The sequence below is a fragment of the Balaenoptera borealis genome (assembly GCF_965194805.1).
Source record: "Balaenoptera borealis genome assembly, chromosome: 7".
NCBI classification, from domain to species: Eukaryota; Metazoa; Chordata; class Mammalia; order Artiodactyla; family Balaenopteridae; genus Balaenoptera; species Balaenoptera borealis.
In genome coordinates this window covers 11,346,194-11,361,777 of record NC_138864.1, presented here as the reverse complement: position 1 = coordinate 11,361,777, position 15,584 = coordinate 11,346,194, and the positions used below count along the sequence as shown (strand labels likewise).

General features: G+C 53.8%; 1 protein-coding gene across 7 annotated transcripts in view; it reads right to left on the bottom strand.

Moving 5' to 3' along the window:
• The window catches only part of TNS3 (tensin 3), a 236,494-nt gene that overhangs the window by 61,327 nt on the left and 159,583 nt on the right, over nt 1-15,584 (bottom strand). For all 7 annotated transcript variants that reach the window (XM_082399615.1, XM_082399616.1, XM_082399618.1 and 4 more), the window contains one exon: nt 14,243-15,502. In XM_082399615.1, the coding sequence (XP_082255741.1) occupies nt 14,243-15,502 (1,260 nt within the window). The remainder of the gene's footprint in view (nt 1-14,242; nt 15,503-15,584) is intronic.

The window sequence follows — 15,584 nt, the reverse complement described above, 5'->3', positions numbered from 1 at the left end:
AAGATACAGGCACCAGGGTCATCAGAGGCCAGGCCTCCGCAGGCGACAGACCCTGCCCTCCTATCAGACTGCGGCGTACACAGGAGGGTCCCCAGCACCGTCCCGACCCCAGGGTGATACTCCTGGAGAAACGAGGAGGGGTGCACGACGCAGCCGCGGCGCCGGGATGTGCCCGCACGTGCCCACCTCTGCCCGGGGGGAAAGCGGGAAGCAGAGGCAGGCCGCCTCACAACCGCCAGGCGGCGTACTGCGTCGTTGCTGCCGATGAGGAAAATGGGGTCTCGGGTTGAGACCTGCCCTATCCCACACAGCAAGCTCCAGACAGGCGTGTGGTGCCCCGCGGAGCTGACCAAAAACCCCCCACTGCACACTCCACTCCCCCAGGGCCGCTTGTCCTCGCTCGCCAGTGCCAAGCGAGGGGCGGGTCAGCCAGGAGGTGACACTGTCCCCTCCCACCTCAGAAAGCCTGCTCAGTGCAGACGGTGGCCCACAGGCCTGGGAGGCACGGCCCACCCACACAGACAAGTGGTGCTGTCGGCACCTCCACGATTAAGAATGGCTAACGCGGATGATGGAAGGGACACCGGCTGAGATCGGGGACCCTTCCTTCTGCTCACGTGCCAAGGAGCAGTTGACGCCCGCTTTGCTTCTCAAATCCTTCTACCCTTCAAGTGAATTTCAGATTAATAATGGCTTATTCCTTACAATCTCTGGAAACGGCCCCTTTGGCATTTGAGTAAAAAACACCGGCTGGGGGTGTAGTTCCCAGAGCAGGTGAGCGCAGAGCAGCCTGGACCAAAGGTAGGAGGAGGCGGGTTTTAAAGGCCTTCCTGTCCGAGAATTGTTGGTCTGACGGTGGAAGTGGGGCTGGGCAAAGGGCATCTGACCCCAGGCCCACCCACTGGCAGACGCCGGCTCCCAGGCCCGCTCGGGCGGGCCGCCTCTGGCCAAGCGCGGAGCAGTTCTGCCTCTGTGCCCACTGGACGGTCCGACAGACGTCTCAGGGATGAAATGAGGACAACCGTCACCGCTGAGCCTGGTCCAGGCTCAATGACATAATGCAGCAAAAGCCAGTGCAGGACACAAGCCCACAGCAAGAACCAAATGTGGAAACTGCAGCCACCAAACACGCCAGTGGAAGATTCATGCAGTCACTGAAAATCCTGTTTGATGGAATGTGAAGGAAGAAAACATGCTAAAACATTACGTGAAAAAGAGCAGCGTGGAAAAGTGAGCATGTGGCATTATATCTGTGAATTCATTCTGATTTTTAAAGATAAGAAAATGTACCAAAATGTTCACAAGAGGCTGTCTCTGGGTCGTGGAATTCTGGGCACTGTGAATAGTTGTTTAAAAAAATACCTATTAGGTTGGCCAAAAAGTTCGTTTGGGTTTTTCCATAAGATGTTACGGGAAGCCGGAACGAACTTTTTGGCCAACCCAATATATCTTCCAAAGTTTTCACTAATAATAGGTCTTACTTTTAAAATCAGGAAAACAAGATCCAGATCATCTTCAAGAAGAATAAGTTTTCTTTACATTTTGTAGAACTCCGAGTTGACCTCACAGACCTTCCCAAGTCCTTCTCTACTCGTTCTAATTCTAGTAGAACTAACTCTGTACTAGTACAAGCATACCTCATTTTACTGCACTTCGCAGATACTGTTTTTTACAAATTGAAGGTTTGTGTCAATCCTGCATCAAGCAAGTCTATCGGCACCATTTTTCCACAGCATTTGTTCACTTCATGTCTCTGTGTCACATTTTGGTAATTCTCACAATACTTGAAACTTTTTCATTATTATTATATTTGCTATGGTAACTTGTAATCAGTGGTCTATATTACTATTGCAATTACCTTGTTTTGTATTTTGAAATTAAGGTATGTCTACTTTTTTTTTTTAGACATAATGCTATTGTACACTTAATAGACTACAGTATAGTGTAAACATAACTTTTATACGCACTGGGAAACCAGAAAAATCTGAGTCACTTTATTGAGGCGATATTTGCTTTATGACGATGGTCTGGAGCCCAACCTGCAATATGCCTGAGGTCTACGCCCGTATTTAGTTTCTTTGTGAAGATCCACAAACACAAACGTGTTTGGTGTTTGATTAACCTATCATTCTCACAAGTCTGCCGTGTGTGATGGCTGGAGCTTCTCATCAGATACAGAGACAATCCTATGGGAGGTGGCTTTCTGCACCAATAAGCTCACAGGAGCTGTACAAGTTACCTTAACTTAAAGAGAGCAGGACTAGGGTGTCCGCGAGGTCGGGACGTGAGCACCGCTGGGCGGGGGCCCACACCCCTTGGGTCACCCAACAATGGCCGGATGCAGGCTACCCACCCTCCCAAGGGAGGGCCTTGATTCCATTTCACTTGACGAGTTGAACTGTATTCCAGAATCCACTCCATAAATCCGGCCATGGCCATATTTTTCCTTTTCAGTAGAGAAATCAGATCCAAGAAAAGAGGGAGGAGACTGAATGGAAAGCAGGACAGAGTCGCTGCACTAAAGCCCTGTGCCTGTGCCAGCTGGGACCCTGCAGGTGGCTCGGCAAACTGCCCCCTCCCGCGGGCCTTCCTCAGGCAAAGGGCAGCTGGAGCCGGTGCCCCTGCCCCTGCCCTGCTCGGCCCAGGTGCGGCCACTAGAAAACGCCCCAGGACACCACCGCCCTCCAAGTCACAGAAGCGGTAGGGTTCAGGGCAGAAACCATGGCAACCTAGGACCACAGAGTTACCAACAATCTCCAGGGACCCGCACGTCCCCGCACGAGCCCCGCTCACACTCTCAGCCGCGGTCTCCGTGGAGGGTCGGTGCGGGGGCAGCTCTTCCTGTTCAGAATGCTGCCTGCCAGTCTCGTCCTTGGGGTCTGCTTTTTTCCACCAACACGTGGCATTGTGACGCGGTCTGCAATGGCCACACAACCAGACACGGCCCCCTCCTGGCCAGTCCCTGCGCTGGTCTTCAGACCCCTCTCCTTTCCTCCTGCCACCGGACACGATGCACTCCAGGCCTCGGGACCCACCTACCCAGGCCGGAAAGGGGGGCAGGTGTCCCCAGGTTCCCCTCACTGCCCCTCCCAAAGACCTGAGAATCGCAGCGTTTTAACAATTCACTTTACTCACAGGTGGAGCTGGGGTCAAGGACACGTGCTGGGCCTGAGGGCATCCGGCTTTTCGAGGTGCTGTCTCAGCCCAAGCCAGGCTTGGGGGGGTGGGGCTGAGCTTCCCTATGGGACGTAGGAGCTCGCTGAGCCTGAGAGACAAGCAAGGCTTGGTCACTCGGTCATGCGGGCCACTCGTAGGGATGGAGCCCTGCTGAGATCGGGGTCGGGTACCGCACCCTTACACGCGTCACCACAGGAAAGTGGCATGGGGTCAGTGCGGGAAAGTTCGGGGGTGCTGAGGACAGAGCAGGAGAGCCAGTCCTCATACAGGGGCACCCGGATGCCCCCACTGAGCCCTGGAGAAGTGGGGTTTTCAGGCCAAGACTGCGGGGTGCCCGTCAAGCACTTAGCACCTAGCACTGAATTCAGCCTAATTAGGGAGGTGGGTGGCACTGTGGTCGCCAATTCACCCCTGAGCCAACAGAGGTGCAAGCGGTGACTTTCTCAGACGACTAGGAAACTGTAAAAATACTAGAAAACTGGATCTTACAAAGCCAGGAGCCCCTTGGCTACTCTGCACCGAAATACAGTGAACTCCCAATTATGCAACAGAGTGCAGACACATGTTCGTAGGTAACTCAGAGCACACTTGTATTTCCCTTGCACTGTGTTAGGGCAGATTCAGATTTATCCGGGTGACTATTTGATCCTATTTAAAGAGGAACTTGAGAAGCAGCGAGGTGGGGTCATAGCACCCACTCTGCCTGCCCAAATAAAGCTTGCACCTGCGGCAGGGCCAGCACAGGGAGTCACTGCCCAGACCTCTGGCACAGGACACCCGCCTGTCCTGGAAGTTCTACAGCAGGGGGAAGCTCTCCTGCCTCACCACACAGTGGGTCAGCCTCCAAGTGACTGCGACACAGGCCCAAGAGGAAACACGAATGTGAAACAGTGATTCTCGAACGTGGCCGCACATCAGAATCACACTAAAAATGCTGACTCTCGGGCCTCACTCCTTACCTGTGAAGTCACGACCTGCGGGCGTGAGGCCCAGGTGTCAGCATTTTTTTTAAACTCCCACATTTCCAATACACAGACAAGCTCGAGAACCAGGGCTGGTCTCAACCCTGGATTCACACTGGAGTTACACAAGTGGGGAGCATTTAGAAGAATTCTGACCCCCGAGCCACGACCCAGGCCAATTCAACCAGACCTTTTGGAGGCGGAAGCTGTGTGGACACCTTCAGCACCTGCGTTTTGTCAAGTTCCCGGGTGAGTGCCCTGTACAGCCAGGTGGCCAACGCCTGCTCTGACAAGTAGGTGGAAACTCATGAGCTCCTAGAACATGACCTTCATCTTCTATCTGGGCCACTGCAAGGTGAAGCACCCTTAAGCACCCTTAAACTATTTATTTATCTTTATACAATCATATAAGAATGAAGCCTGCATCATCAAGGCTTGCACGGATGGGTTCTGGAAACTCCCTCGAATTCCTAGGAGCAAAAACAATCACCAAGGATTCGTTTGGATTACTTGGCTCCAGAGTTAGTTTGAGGCCTCCTGACTTCAGCTCATTCAAATAAACATGTGCATCCTCTAGAGAGAGAGTGGAAAAGGGAAAATGACAACAAAAAGCCCAAACACTCTTCCCAGCTTAAATGTTCCCAGGATGACTTAAGGACATTTTCCTCCCTTAAGCTGAAAAAGGGATTGATTCACCGGCAGGGTATATTCTTGAAGAGCTGGGTGACATCTGTTGGAAATCCCTAGTCAGAATGCAGAATGATGTTGAAGACCTCGGCAGGAGCAGTCGTTCCTTCTGGGGTGCCCTCTCTGACCCGACCGACCCCAGAGCCTTAGGAAAGCGTACAGGAACGAGACCAGTGGGCTCCAGCAAAAGCACACCGAGAGGCCAAGTGAAAAAGCCTACCTTTTGGATTGCGCAAGTGAAAATCCTTTCCACTGGGGAACTCCAAAGTGCTTGGTTAGGTGGTAGCATTTCCTCTAGAATGACCTATTTAAAAGGGAAATGATTGTGCCCAAAAAGCTAGGAAGCATACCCTTCTACTATAAGAAATTTCAGGAATACGCTCAGGTTTTACTCAAAGTAAGCTTGTAATTTAAAGCACAGGTGTAAAAAGCCACACAGCAACCGAAAGGCAAGGAATGTCACTACTGGCCTCCGGAGATCTCCAAAGCGGACTTTCAAACATCTGAGGGGGCAGCTCCTTGGCAAGGTAACAAAAGAATTGCCACGTGGCCCAGCAGTTCCACTTCAGGGTATTACCCCAAAGAACTGAAAACAGGGGTTCAAACGAATACTTGCACGTGAACATTCACAGCAGCTCTATTCACAATCACCAAAAGGTCACCATCCAGCGATGACTGGATAAGCGCAGTGTGGGCTGTCCATGCAGTCGAATATCACTCAGCCTTAAGCCTGCAAAACCTTATGCTGAGTGAAAGAGGCCCGACTCAAAAGGCCACGTATCATACGATTCCATTTATGTGAAATGTCCGGAAGAGGCGAATCCCTAGAGACAGAAAACAGATTAGGGGCTGCCAGGGGCTCGGGGAGAGTGGAATGGGGGTGACTGACCATGGGTACAGATTTCCTTTTGAAATAACAGAAGTGCTCTGGAGCTAGACAGTGGTAATGGTTGTACAACATTGTGAAGGTACTTAATGCCACTTAATTGTACATTTTTAAATGGTTAAAATGGTAAATTTTACATTAGGTGCATGTTTCCCCAATAAAAAAGATGTGAGCGGGTGATTTCTGTTTCCTAGGCTGGCCTGCCCAAGGGTTTTCACCTTGAGATGCACGTTATTTTATTTTAAATTGCTTTCTTTTTATTTACCCTTTTAACACGAGGGTTAGGGTGTTACATAGGTTTTTTTAAATTATGTGTTTAACTAGTTTGCATCAGCTATGACTGATTTCAGGGTAGTGAACAGGGCATCAGAAAACAGATGTTCTAAAAACAGAACCATGGGCTTGAGGGGTTGAGAACCACAGCTGCAGGCTGGCCCAGGTGGTCCAGAGCAGGCAGGAGAGGCCGCAACTCCAGGCCTCTCAGGGACGTCGGGAGACGCCCGTCAAGGAGACCAGGTGGGGCACCCGAATCTGCCTGTTTGTGTGGTGAGGGTCGCTGCAGCAAAAGGAACTGATTCATCAACTCTCAGATTTATAATGTGCCTTTTTTTTTTTTTAATTTATTGATTTGTATTTATTTTTGGCTGCACTGGGTCTTCATTGCTGCTGCATGGGCTTCCTCTAGTTGCGGCGAGCAGGGGCTGCTCTTCGTTGCGGCGTGCAGGCTTCTCTTGTTGCAGAGCATGGCCTCTAGGCGCGTGGGCTTCAGTAGTTGTGGCACATGGGCTTCAGTAGTTGTGGCGCATTGGCTTCAGTAGTTGTGGCACATGGCTTCAGTAGTTGTGGCACACAGGCTCAGTAGTTGTGGCTCGCAGGCTCTAGAGCACAGGCTCAGTAGTTGCGGTGCACGGGCTTAGTTGCTCCACGGCATGTGGGATCTTCCCAGACCAGGGCTCGAACCCGTGTCCCCTGCATTGGCAGGCGGATTCTTAACCACTGAGCCGCCAGGGAAGCCCTATAATGTGCTTTTATGCAATGAAAGAAAGTAGTTGCAACAACAGCTTCCAGCAGCAACCGTGCATTTCTCACTCTGAAGTCTTTTCCAAACTAGAAGCATGCAGAGCTCCCATGATCAGAGCGGGCAGCCAGAAACTCTAACCGCAAGCCCCTTCCAGATGGTATGACCGCGAGCCCCTTCCAGACGGTGTGATCGCGAGCCCCTTCCAGAACGGTGTGATCGAGAGCCCTTTCCAGACGGTGTGATCGAGAGCCCCTTCCAGAACGGTGTGATCGCGAGCCCCTTCCAGACGGTGTGATCGAGAGCCCCTTCCAGAACGGTGTGATCGAGAGCCCCTTCCAGACGGTGTGATCGAGAGCCCCTTCCAGACGGTGTGATCGCGAGCCCCTTCAAGACGGTGTGATCGAGAGCCCCTTCCAGACGGTGTGATCGCGAGCCCCTTCCAGAATAGTGTGATCGCGAGCCCCTTCCAGAACTGTGTGATCGCGAGCCCCTTCCAGAACGGTGTGATCGGGACCCTATGCATGGAAGGAGGGAGGGGAAAGGGAGGGAAGTGGCGGCTGGAAGACAGCGTCCGGCAGACACCCACAGAGCAGTCCATGACTTTGAGAGACTCCAAGGGATGCAAAGATGCATACACAAAGCAGATCAATTAAGAAATTATTCTGGGCTTTAAAAATGTACTCCCTTTCTTTGTGTTAAAAAACACATAGCATTACGTTTACCACCCTGACCATTTTTAAGTGCACGGTTCAATGATGTTAAGCATATTCAGATTGTTCTGCAACAGATCTCTGTAACTTTCTCATCTCGCAATACCGAATGAAAAATGACTCAACTGAAGGGGTATGGACACATTTCCTGAAGCTCTACTCTGCTACAGCTTTTCAGATGACATGAGTGAACCCAAACCCAGACTGCATTAGACTTGTGAGCATAACACCCGCCATCTAAAGGTTTGTCTATGGCCAGGCCACCGTCACCATTTGAAACCCACCGAAAGAGAACCAAAACGTAGTTCCAGTGAGTTCGTACTTTGTGTTTCCCAGAGGAAACCGGTGGAGATCATCCTTCACTCTCTTATTACTGAGGTCGCCTGCAGCTGCCAAGGGTGGGACAAGCCCTCTCCTGCCAAGGACACAGAGCTGCTGGTCCCACACGCTCTGCTGCCGGCTCCTGCAGGGACGCCAGGACCTGCCCCCTGGACACAGGAGCACCCCCTGACCTGAAAACAGTCATCTTGCCTTCGAAGGGCGATGCGGAAAGGCCTGAGGGTGGAGAGAAAAGACCTGAGCCCTCGCTCTTTGCTCACCACGTCCCCAGACCACACAGTCTGCAGCAGGTTCTGACCCTGATCCGGGACCCTCTTCCTGGAAAGGCCTAAGAACTAACACGGGCTGGCCACGCAGGAAGAGCCCACGGGCCAAGTCTGAGCCTGAGTCACCCGCCCGCTCTGACCTCGCGCTTCCTCTCTGTGACTGGACGTCATCCTCTGTCTCATTCGACCAGAGGAACCAGTAGTGCCTTGAGCAGGGGCGATGCTGGCGGAGGCTTCTTGGTTTTGTGAAGCCCAGCTCCTCTGGAGGCACGGGGGCCGCCCCAGGGCCTCAGAGGTGTAGGAGGAGCCGCCTCGCAGCACCTGGCCGGGGTCCACGGCAGGCCTGAATCCTGCTGCCGTGCGTGACACCGGGGTCAGCCTGAGATGCCTTTCTCCAGCCGTCAGCACCTGCGGCCTCGGGGAACAGAGGAAATCCTGAGGGCGGGCATTCTGTCTCATGGCGGACGTGGCCAGGGTCCACGCTCACCCCTTCTTCCCTCGTCTCCATGCACCTGGATTCCCGGTCCTCGAACACAGCTGCACTTCCGCACACCTGGGCCCCGCCTCTCCCCGGCATCTGCACAGCCTCCACTGAACGTGCTCCTGGAGAGGCCCCGCTCTCTTCTCCCCGATGCCCCCGGCTCTCCTGTTGTGCCCCTGTGGGCTCGTGCCGCTGCGGCTCCCGCCCGCGCTCAGGGACCCTACACTCACGCTGTGGACCCACAGCTGAGGCTCTCAGGTTCTCACACTGGATCCCTTTGGTTTGGGTTTAACATATAATATTTTTTTAAATAAATTTATTTATTTATTTGTTTTTATTTTTGGCTGTATTGGGTCTTTGTTGCTGCACGCGGGCTTTCTCTAATTGTGGTGAGCGGGGGCTATTCTTCGTTGCGGTGCGCGGGCTTCTCATTGCAGTGGCTTCTCTTGTTGTGGAGCACGGGCTCTAGGCGCGTGGGCTTCAGTAGTTGTGGCACGTGGGCTCAGTAGTTGTGGCTCGCGGGCTCTAGAGCGCAGGCTCTGTAGTTGCGGCGCACGGGCTTAGTTGCTCCGCGGCATGTGGGATCTTCCCAGACCAGGGCTCGAACCCGTGTCCCCTGCACTGGCAGGCGGATTCTTAACCACTGTGCCACCAGGGAAGCCCCTTTAACATATAATTTAAATTGACAGGCTTTGCACTATCAATTACTGAAAGTTGATACTCATTGTGAATTTCCTTCCGCATAAATGAGTCCTGTGACACGGGTGAGCACTCGTGCAGGGGTGTCTGTGTCTGCAGAAGCACACGAGGAGCTCTGGCACAGTGTCCTAGTGCCATCTGCCAGCAGAACACGGGGTCTGCCAGGGTCCAACAATTGTGGGCTGGGGGTTGATGTACCACGAATAAAATATTTTGACAACAGGAAACAAGGAGCTCATAGGTATGAGGAAAACAACAGCTGGCTTCCTGCCATCTAGGGAATCATAAACTTCACAGATTGAGTCATTTCTTTTGTTACTTGGGTACTATCAGTTGAAATCTCCCCTCATTTAAAAAATGTGATCCAAGAAACCCACCGTTGAGCAGGGCTGCAGTACAGCTGGGCGACCTGGGGGCTGGGGCAGCATGAGGCCACAGCAGCGCCCAGACGGGTCTGGTGTCAGCCCAGAGCAGGGGAGCTGCAGCGGTGCTGAGCGCCTACAGGGAGTGAAACGCCTCCACATTTCACCCCGTTTTACAAGGTCTCCCAGGGCTTTCTGAGACCCCACCTGTGGGGGCCACTCTCGCTTCATGGGTGGGGACTGGTGCCCCACACTGCCCGTGATAAACCTCGCTCAGGTCCCCGTGCCAATTCAGCAGAGACACATGGGTCTTTGGAGGGTCACCTGCATTCCCACCAGCACCAGATCCCCTCTATTTACAAACATTCCCACGTGTCAGGAAACAAAATGAGTAAGTCACTGGCACTGCCCTCCAGGGGTTTCGATCTGGTGGCAAAAACTGAGTTTAGTGGAATAAGGGCTCAGTCATGAGATGCGTAGTGAGACAGATGGAGGCTGTTTACACATTATGGTGGGCATGAAGGTCAGGGGTGATGCAGACAAGCTTCAACATAGCACCTAGAACGGGGCAGGAGCTATGTGGCAGTGCTCACTATCTTCTTTACCATCACCATCACCATCACCACCATCACCACCATCATCATCATCATCACCACCATCATCACCATGACCACCATCATGACCATCACCACCATCATGATCATCACCACCACCATCACCACCATCATCATCACCACCATCACCATCACCCTCACCACCATCATCACCATCACCACCATCATCATCATCATCACTATCACCACCATCATTATCCCTACCACCACCACCATCACCATCACCACCATCATCATCACCACCATCACCACCATCATCATCATCATCACCACCATCATCACCATGACCACCATCATGACCATCACCACCACCATCATCATCACCACCACCACCATCATCATCATCATCACCACCATCATCACCATCACCACCATCACCATCACCCTCACCACCATCATCACCATCACCACCATCATCAACATCATCATCATCATCATCATCATCATCACTATCACCACCATCACTATCCCTACCACCACCACCATCCTCACCATTATTATTATTGTGCTGATAGCAAGTAGACTTTCTCAGAAAATGCTTAGCCTTCACATATAATTCTCGTCTCAGAAATAACCAGAGCCACAGTGGGCATGCTGTTGCCTGCAGAGCTGGTGCAATGTGAGCTGTGCGGGACATGCAGCAGTCCCCAGAAGGAGCTCCAGGTAACACCATTCCCAATTCTCTACCACCAGATAACTGGTGGTCTTTCTCATAGTCAGGACATGATCTGCAAAGAGTGATGGATTTCACTAACTTCAGGATGCTGAGGTCTCTGCGACAAACCTTTACTTACAGGCAGAATTAAGACACTGTGCAGCAGTCGGCATCTGGGGGCAAGATGCAAGGCAGGCCGGGGGGGGTCTCACGTAGAAGCTACAGCGTCTTGGAACTTTCTGGCCTACTTCCCATTTGTGTGCAAGACTTGAGGCCACTCTGGTCAGATATTGCCCCACATCAGTAGGGCTGAGCCTCAGGCACGCAGACATGGGACAATGCACCTGTGGGGTAACAGCCACCATCCTGGGAATGTCATGGAGCCTTTCAGATTCATCGTCCCCTTCCTACTCAGCATGGTAGAACCGAGAGCCACACGTGGACCAGCTCAGCTTGGAAGCCCTGGCCTCCCCCATCTAGGGGATGGATGCGTGCTGGGGATCTGGAACATCTTCCAAGCACAGGTTTCCGGCATCCCCAAACCTTCTGAAACGTTCCACAGCTCAGAATCAGTTGGTTAGTTGTACACTTTTATGACTTTCCTTGCCATCTAGTGATTTTTTTTCTGTTGCTGGCTGATCTAGCTTTTTGCAACCAAGAGACGTAAATACTGACATTTAAATATTAAAATCAAATGGGTTCCAGTGTCCTCTATACCAGCCAGGGAGGGAAGGAAGTTCTCTCTCCACCTCAATTCAAGCGGCCGAAAGCTACAGACGTGCACATTCTTTTGATGAGATTTCTATCAATACAAGATGTCCCGGAGTGAGAGCCAGAAGTCTGCATGCAGGCTGTTCTGAGAACCCTTTACACTGTCCAGATCCTTTTCATCAATGTAGTGCAAGTCTCAAAGGCACTACACTTCCCGGCTTGGCACTTTCCTAAAACAGGAGCTGACTCTGGAGTTGAAAGCCAAGCTCCGGGTTAGAAGGCCAGTCCTCGTGCTGTGAGCTATGAGATGCCCCGCTGGCAGGTGTTCATCGCTGCTCAGGCCTCCTACCAGAAGCTCACGTGCAAATTTCAGAAAGGTCTCTGAAGATTAGCATCCACATTGCTTATACCTAATCTATTGACGTCACCATAGTTTTTAAAAGTATAAAAGAAAACCGGCAAATGCCCGAGGTTCCTATCAAACATGAATGGATTAATAAACACTCTAACTGAATTTGCATAATTAATAACCGAACGTGCTGAATTTTACGGGTCTGTTGAAATATTCAAGTCCTTTAATTTAAAAAATGTCACTATTTTTATAAGACAAGGAACTAGAAAAGATCTAAAATCAAAATTAAAATTCCAATAATTACAGCGATGAGTTTATCAAGTAATTTAAGAACAGCTAACGAAAGGGTGGAGGAAATGAAGAGATTTTCTAACATCCCAGGCTCTATGTTTTATTGCTACAAGAATAAAGGAGAAGAAGTCACTAGGGACTGAGTTCCATCAACTGGAAAACAAATGAAATAAAGGAGGCTGTCAGACTGTAACCTGAGCCTTGGAATCCTTTTCCCCCTACACACTCAGATGCCTCCAACTGCTTCCAAATCTCAAAGGAGGTTTTAATCCCAAAAAAAGGTTTCTGGTTTTAATTTTTCCAAGCAATTTCTTTTAAGTAGGTTTGGTGAGATAAGAGACAGGATGCAGATAGCTTTGTTCCCAATGAAACCTTTTTTAAACTCAGAATCTCCTGAATGTGTCTGATTCAGTGGATTCATACATCCAAATCCTTCCAACTATTTAGCTGCTACTATTACTACTGTTGTCCTACGGCTACATGGTAGAGTCTGATAATCTACTCCCAGGAGGCTCTTCCAACTCCTTCCAACTCCAAGTTACTTACATCCAGGGGCACAGGTACTCAGGGAAGAGGGGATGTCACACACTTATGATCCAGGTACCCTACAGGGGGGCGTGCGGACCAGCACTTCCTGCACACTTCCACCAGCCGGGCATGTGATAGAGTTTCTTTTAACAGATAGAGCGAACAGAAATTCAGAGACTACATCCTTAACCCAAAGTCACACAATCAGCCAAATGCACAGCTAAGCAGGGCCAAGGTCTGCAAAGCTCAGGTAACCCAGGCCATCTGGACCCGGGGGGGTCTGAAATCCACTCCATCTGACTGCAAAGCGGGCAGGGCCTCTGGGTGCAGCCACAGGGGCCGAATCCTGCTCTACCGCGAATGACCTATGTGACCTTGGGCGGGCCACTTCCTGACACCTCTGGAAACTCAACTGTAAGACAGGATCCGCCCCTGTAGCCGAGGGGCCTAAGAAGATGAAACGGCCCCGAGAACAATCCTGGCTCGGCACTCAGGGTCAGACTCGGGAGCAGGGGGAAGCGACAGAGCTCTTCCTCCGTCACCCCTCCTGTCTTTACTTCTAGAGGCAGGGCCTTTAGGGAACCAGCTGAGGCCCCAGAGGGGGACGCACACCAACACGCCGATGCGGGAGGGCCTGGCCTCACTCTCAGCCCCGAGGTGACCTCTGGGTCCTTGCAGCCCCACCCCTCCCTCCACCTCCCCAGACCTCAGCAGGCTTGGACGCCTGCCTTGGCCCCATCCACCTCCTCTGTGTGGAAGCTTCTAGACGGACACTCCATTCCTTGACCCGGACACCCCACCTCTGTCCCAGTGCCCCCGGCCTGCGGGGGCATCCTCCCAGGCCACCCTGGCCAGCTCTCCGGGGCCCCAAAGCCTCTGCTTCGCCAACACGGAGAGCCTGTCACAGGCGGGATCCCAACTCCCTGCCTCACGTCCACTCAGCCGTACACCCAGAGGCCACCTCTGTCCACCACAGCTACCCCCAGCCTTCCCAGGTCTCGCAGGTGGGCAGGAAGGCCTGGCCCTGGCCTTGCACAGCAGTGGCCTAAGGGTGAGAGCCTGCACCGTGCCCACCTCCCGCCCAGGACAGCCCCCAGAGCTGCAGAGTGCACACAGGGACCCCCTCAGGGCCCGCGACCCTGCAGCCGGGCCTGATGGCCGGGATTCCCACCGCGCCTCTCGGCCCCGACTCTCCGGAACCCGTCCCTCTGGCATCCCTCCCACTGCCCACCTCCAACCACCCCCATGGCCCTGTCTCTCTAGCTCGCAGGCTGCTGCCCCACGGACAGCATTCCCGCTCCCTGCATGGCCAGCCAGGAGACATCTTCGGCACCTGAAGTGCACGGTTACCTGCCTGTCCCCACGGGGCTGTGCCCAGGGCCCCAACTGTCCTCCTCATTCCCCTCCCCGGACCCTGCGTCGAGCCCGGCGCTCTCCCATAAACCCCTCTTCTGCAAAACACAGACCCAGGCAAGCACGCATCCCGCGGACACCAGCTCACCTTGCCTCGCGGGGGCCCTGCCAGGGCCTTCTGCCGTGTCCTGCAGGCGGCCACTCGCCCGCAGCCCACCTGCCACAGCGTCTGGGGCCGCGGGGCCGCTGGCCTGGCTGCCTGATATGTTCATGTGGGTGGGGATGGGCTCAAAGGTGGGGTCCAGCTCCAAGATCAGCCTGTTGAGCTGCTCGATGGACTGGTCGATGTCCAGGGTGGGTGAGCCAGGGGAAGGGTCTGCGCTCAGCGCCGGGCCGCTCCCGTTCACGACTCTGACATCTGGAACCCTGGGTGTGAACGCTGCTTTGCCGGGAGGGGGTCTCTGCGTGTCGGGGGGATGTGGCCCGGGGCCTACGCCCCTCTGGACGGCCACTCTGCTGCTGGCCCCCCGGGTAGGGGTGAGCGGGACCCTGGGCTGGGCCTGCGCCAGGCCGGAACCGTCAGCTGTGCCGCGGCCGCCGAGCCTGGCCTCCCCGTCGGGGGCGAAGCTGTACTGCAGAGCGGCCACCATCTGCTGCTGGCGCACCCAGGTCTGCGTGGAGTAGCTGCTCTGCCCGTAGGCCTGCGTCTGGGCGGGCACGGAGGGCTTCCTGAGCGCAGGCTGCGGCTGCTTGGGCTCGCGGCTCCCGAAAGCCTGTTCCCGCTCGTACGGGGGCTCCACGGCGAGGCCCAGATCTGGGGCCAGAGCGCCGTGCTGATCTTCGCCGGCGGTGCTGCTGAAGCCATCAGACAGGAGGGAGTTCTGGCTGCTCTGGTGGCAGGTGAAGGGGCCCAGGTGGGCGGACTGGTGGCCCTCGGAGGAGGAGAGGGTCCCGATGCTGTCCACACTGTGCAGGTCGTGGCTGGGCATCTCGTCGTCCAGGATGTCCGTCTCTCGGTCCTTGGGGGTGCTGTCTCCGTTCACGTGCACCTGGGCCGGTACGACATGGCGGGTCCCGCTGTACTTGCTGCAAGCGTCACTCATGTCCTTGAGGGGGCTTCCAGAGTCTTCGAGACCAAAGCCACTGAGCAGCTGATCCAGCTCAGCCTTTTCTTGGGGGCTCAGGCCCCTCTTGGGTCCTGGAGCCAGACGCTCCTCGGTCCTGTCGGTCCTCACCGAGGCCGTGGAGTGGCCCGAGTCACTGCTGACAGACAGGGTGTGGTCGCTGTGGTCTGGGCTGCTGGCGGCCGGGACAGTGGGGGACCCTCCTGGGACACTGGGATCCGAGGCGCTCTTCTTTCTCACCTTGGCATAAAGGCTGCCGTCGACAGGGCCCTGCGTGTGCAGCACTGGTGGGGAGAGACGGAGAGATGGACCGTAAGTCAAGGATGCAAGGGGGCTTCGGGCTCTTGGAACAGGCCTCTGTTCCTG